At 50.4% G+C, this 5,000-nt stretch overlaps 1 protein-coding gene across 1 annotated transcript; it reads right to left on the bottom strand.

The window, feature by feature from the left end:
* Positions 1-995: 995 nt before the first annotated feature.
* Positions 996-3,475, bottom strand: hey1 (hes-related family bHLH transcription factor with YRPW motif 1). The gene is given in 8 exon segments (XM_048229607.1): positions 996-1,166; positions 1,168-1,200; positions 1,202-1,477; positions 1,479-1,695; positions 2,086-2,167; positions 2,333-2,416; positions 2,514-2,589; positions 2,936-3,475. Coding segments are annotated over 8 exon segments (912 nt in total). The 5' UTR covers positions 3,022-3,475; the 3' UTR covers positions 996-1,108.
* Positions 3,476-5,000: the final 1,525 nt, after the last annotated feature.

Below are 5,000 nucleotides of genomic sequence, written 5' to 3'. Positions count from 1 at the left end.
TGGACACAGACTTTCAAATGCATAGAATTAGTTGAGGAGCTACACGGTGCCAACAAACTAAAAACGTTTACAGTTTCCCTGGATTTGATTGGACATTTACAAAAAGACTCATCATCAGCGGTCTAACAAGGACTTTTTAACGAGCCGATGACTTGGAAGCCATGATGAGCACTACCCCACGTCAGACAGTCTTACACAAGCACACCACACTGGCATTACCCTGGAGAGGTTCTAGAGGGGCATGAGCCTGTGTGTGTGTGTGTGTGTGTGTGTGTTGCTTGTTTCCTACCAGCCTCTCACCAGCCGGTGTGTGTGTGTGTGTGCGTGTGTGCGTGCGTGCGTGCGTGCGTGCGTGTGTGTGTGTGTGTGTATGTGTGTATGTGTGTGTGTGTGTGTGTGTGTGTGTGTGTGTGGTGTGCCTGTGTGTGTGTGTGTGTGTGTGTGTGTGTGTGTGTATGTGTGTGTGTGTGTGTGTGTGTGTGTGTGCCTACCAGTCTCCCTCTACCCTGACTGTTCAGTAACTACCCCTAACCTTAACAAACTCATCCACCAGAAGACCGAACTACCCCGAGGTGCCCCCAAACTGCCAACCGCCCCCCTTCCCTTTCTCCCCCCTCTCTCTGCCCCCTCTTTCTCTCCCTCTGTCTCATTCTCTCTCTCTCTCTCTCTCTCTCTCTCTGTCTCATCTCTCTCTCTCTCTCTCTCTCTCTGTTGGGCACCAGCTCAGTACACTTGTTCCCCAGAAACAAAAGGGTCACAGTTTTGCAGTTTTGCTGGGAAGTTAATTGGCAGAAGCTTCACCATCTGTGGAGGACCCGGGGGTCACACTGGGGTCACACTGGGGGTCCTGAGAAAGCCACGGAGGGTCGGGAACACTTGGGGGTGGGGGTTATATTACTCACTGTCATAGCAACTTGAACTTGTCTAGACGGTCAGTTCTGCCAGCCTATGTCCATCGGGGGGGCAGACTGGCCACAGCACTGTCCATCGGGGGTCACACTGTCCATCAGCGTCCAGCTTCACTGGGCGCGCTCAGTCTGTCCCTCTCAGGCGCTCTGGGCATGGGGCTGTGCGCACGGCTCAGAGGTCAGAGGTCAGAGTTGAGAGGTCAGAAGGCTCCGATCTCCATGCTCCAGGGCCGGTAGGGCTTGGCGTTGGCGGGGAGGGGAGGGGGTGAGCAGCGGGAAGGTGCCCAGGGGAAGGGTACGCAGAGAGAGAGGCCAGCAGCGGGGACGTCAGCTTGACCGCTGCGCTGACCGGGGGCCTCGGGAGGGACGCCACGCCGCCGAGCATGCTGGGAAGGAGGCCGTCAGACGAGGAAGGAGGGCTGGAGGAGCGGCCGGCCGCCCCCACAGGGGACGAAGACGCGGACGAAGCGCCGGGCGACGCTGACGAGGAAGAGGAAGGTGAGGAGGAGGAGGGGGGGCTGTGTGCGCTCCTGGCGGGGGCAGGAGGAGGGGTGGTGGTGTGGGGGGGGCAGGTGCGGGGGGGCCGAGCCCCAGCCCAGGTGAGCTAGCCCAGAGTGGGCCTCGCGCTGCAGACCGTAGCTGCTGAGGTGCGACACCAGACGCGCGCGCAGCAGGTCAGCAGCGTCCAGCCCCTCCATCAGGCTCAGGTAGCGCGCCGTCTCCGCCACACACTCGCGGAAGCCCAGGCCACGGTACTCCATGGCCAGCGCGTGGCCGTCGAAGAAGCCTGAGGAGCGCAGAGGGACAGGAAGTTATTACACACACACACACACACACACACACGCCTCTTTGGGCTGACAGGAAACACCTCCACACACACACACACACACACACACACACACACACACACACACACACACGCTCCTCTTGACACATACTACACACCGACTTACACACACACAAACACACACACACACTACATGTGCTCACTTTCCTCCTTTGCTAAGAAGTTTTGAAAAAATAAAATCTGACAATAAATTCACAAACGCTACAGACAACAACAAAATGATCACTAAAATAATACGTTAGAATTCAAATTAGCGTTAGAATATATTTGATTCAAATTAGCGTTAGAATATATTTGATTCAAATTAGCGTTAGAATATATTTTTTTTACCTTTGCCGCCCGCGGCATGGAGCATCTTGAGGTGGTCCACCGTCATCTGCAGAATCTCGGCTTTCTCCAGTTTGGCGGAGCCCTGCGCGGTACAGAACGGGGCACATTAACGTTCCACTCAAGGGTTCTGCACCTCGCTTAAAAGTATCGTCCGAGTATTGTGTGCCTCCGTTCAAACGACGCGTAAACCGAATATCGCGCAAGCAGTAGGTGCGCATGATACGGGTAGCTACTCGCGCAGGCTCACCTGTTTCTCAAAGGCGCTGGGAACAAGCCGCCGCAGCTCCGAGAGGCTGTTATTGATGCGGTCACGGCGACGTTTCTCTATTATCTATGAAGGAATGAAAGAAATGGTTAGCAATAGTAAAAAACCAACCGATACGGTCATCCTATAGGCCTACGCATTAAAGAGGCGGATTTTAACTCACCCCACGACGACGCTTTCTCGCCTGCACCTGAGTAGTTGTGGAAGGTGACATTGGTCCCAGAGGAGAATTCAGGCTCCTGAAAACACACATATGAAGTTTAGTTTTTCAGAAATAAAGACAAAAAAGTGCAGCCTTATAGTCAATTATGACGCATGTCTTTGGTCGTCGGTTCACTTTCACGCACAACACTGAGATGTCAATAACAACATTATTCCAAACATATTAACTATTGACAAACTATTAAAAATTAAAAATCACGTGAACAATGTAACAGTTTTGTTAACTAACTAAGTAATATAGGAGCACGAGCAATAAACAGATATGCAAAGTAAAATATCCTTTTGAAAATATGACGCATTATTCATTTAGTCAGAATGAATCTAATTAATCTTGTCAGAATTGTCAAGAATCATTCCACTGACCCATTTTCGTCAGCACTCTCCTTCTCGACTTCGATATTTTCCTCCAGTTCGCTATCTGACGAGCTGAAGTCGTGATTTCGCTTCATGGTGTCCGTAGTAGTTGGAGAAACAGAGTAGTCCTTGTGCTCGCGAGTCTCGACTGTACAACTGTCAGGTGCGCCCGCAGCCCATCCGTTTAAAGCACGCAGCGTTCCCACGGTGTCGTTTCAACGCAAAGACCAGCCAAGAAGGGCGGGGCGTCAGACAAACACAGCCAATTAGTGGAGTATGTTGGGATTGAGTGACAGTACAGTTGCTGATGAACCGATCGTAAACACGCCCCTCTCCTTTGAGTATTCTTGACAAAGGGTCTATGGACTGTCCGTCCGTGACTGTCGCGCTCCGCCCCGTGTTCCGCCTGCACCGGGGCCGTCTGGCTTGTCCGCCAGGAGTGGCTGGCCGGCTGTCAGCACGCGCTGGCCGTGGGAAAGTTTCTTAGAGCAGTGCTGATAACCAATCCGGGCCGACGGCCGTCTCCGGCGCTGGAATGAATGGGGCAATTGGTCCGGGCGACGGGCGGTCTGCGAGCGAGCGTGTGAACCTGTAATCTAATACGAACTCATCCGAAGGAGCGCAGCCGCGAGGAGGGCGGAGGAGGAAGCCCATCTAATCTTACCCCGAGGAGAAGGAGCATGCGCCCTAAAGACACACATCGCCGGGGAGCGGTGCGCCCTAACAAAAGCGCGAATGTCTCGAAGGCTGCTGCCGCATCCCCGCCACATGTACAAACAGCACGGGCGGCGCCTGCGAGAGCTGCAAGTAGCACCAGTGATTTCAGAACAATCTGAGAGGCCATGTTGGGTCCGTAGCCTACGCTGACCGACGGATGGAGGGAGCGGGCGCATTAGATAAAACAAACCCCTCCATGCGTCACAGTACATAACAGAGATCGTGGTGGACCATATTAAACCTATAATAAATTAATGGATTTTAATGATGATTTGATAGTTGTCTATGATTTCATATGCCCATTCAAATAAAAGCATTAACTTATAAAAGCATTAACTTATAAAAGCATTAACTTACGAATAGTTAGTACAAACACAAACATAGACATAGACAACGTGTACAAAACAAACACACGGCCGCGAGCTTATGTTCTCCTGTGTACACTAGCGCGAGTTCTCCTGTTCCTCGTTTTCCAGAGTTTATCCCCCATTTCACAAACGACTTCTACCAGACGTCCTTGCACTCCCAAAAACACAGCCAATTATGATTGTGTCTGGGCTATTATTATCTATTATAAACTCATTCTAATGCCATGTTTCTTCACAGAACAGATGAAATGTCATTTTGGTAACAGTTTCACTCTCAATGGCTATAATGAGACTGTATTGTTACATTCTGTGTGGTTTGTAACATTATAACAGTTGCATAACTCTGTGTGTAAAGTAGATGTGGTTTGTAACATTGTAATAGTTGCATAACTCTGTGTGTAAATTAGATGTAGTTTGTAACATTGTAATAGTTGCATAACTCTGTGTGTAAATTAGATGTGGATGTACATCTCTGTGTGTATTATAAGAGTTTCATATCTCAGGAGTGGCTGGTAAGCTGCTGGTCGTACATCTACATGGGTATGTGTGACTGTATGTGTGTGTGTGACTATGTGTGTGTGTGATTGTATGTGTGTGTGTGACTGTATGTGTGTGTGTGACTGTATGTGTGTGTGTGACTGTATGTGTGTGTGTGATTGTATGTGTGTGTGTGTGTGACCTAAAGGCTTCTTATCAATCTGTCCGCACCATGTTTAATTGCCATTAGCTCGCTTGTTTAACAGCAGAATGAGAGGAAGCACTTTAGGCTGTTTGCATGTTGTTGTTATTCCTACTGGTCTCTAGTGAGCATGACAGACAGACACACACACACACACACACACACACTCCTGACACTGATTGTTGGTGGTGCAGACGGGTGGGATGGGTTGTGTGTGTGTGTGTGTGTGAGTGTGTGAGTGTGTGTGTGTGTTGAGTGCGGTTTCCCACGCTGTTATTTTCTCCTGCAGTTGGGCTTTGTTCACTCGTCT

The sequence above is a fragment of the Alosa alosa genome, chromosome 20 (genome assembly GCF_017589495.1).
Source record: "Alosa alosa isolate M-15738 ecotype Scorff River chromosome 20, AALO_Geno_1.1, whole genome shotgun sequence".
NCBI lineage: Eukaryota > Metazoa > Chordata > Actinopteri > Clupeiformes > Clupeidae > Alosa > Alosa alosa.
The sequence above is the reverse complement of the archived record's forward strand: the minus strand, read 5'-3'. Positions and strand labels throughout refer to the sequence as shown.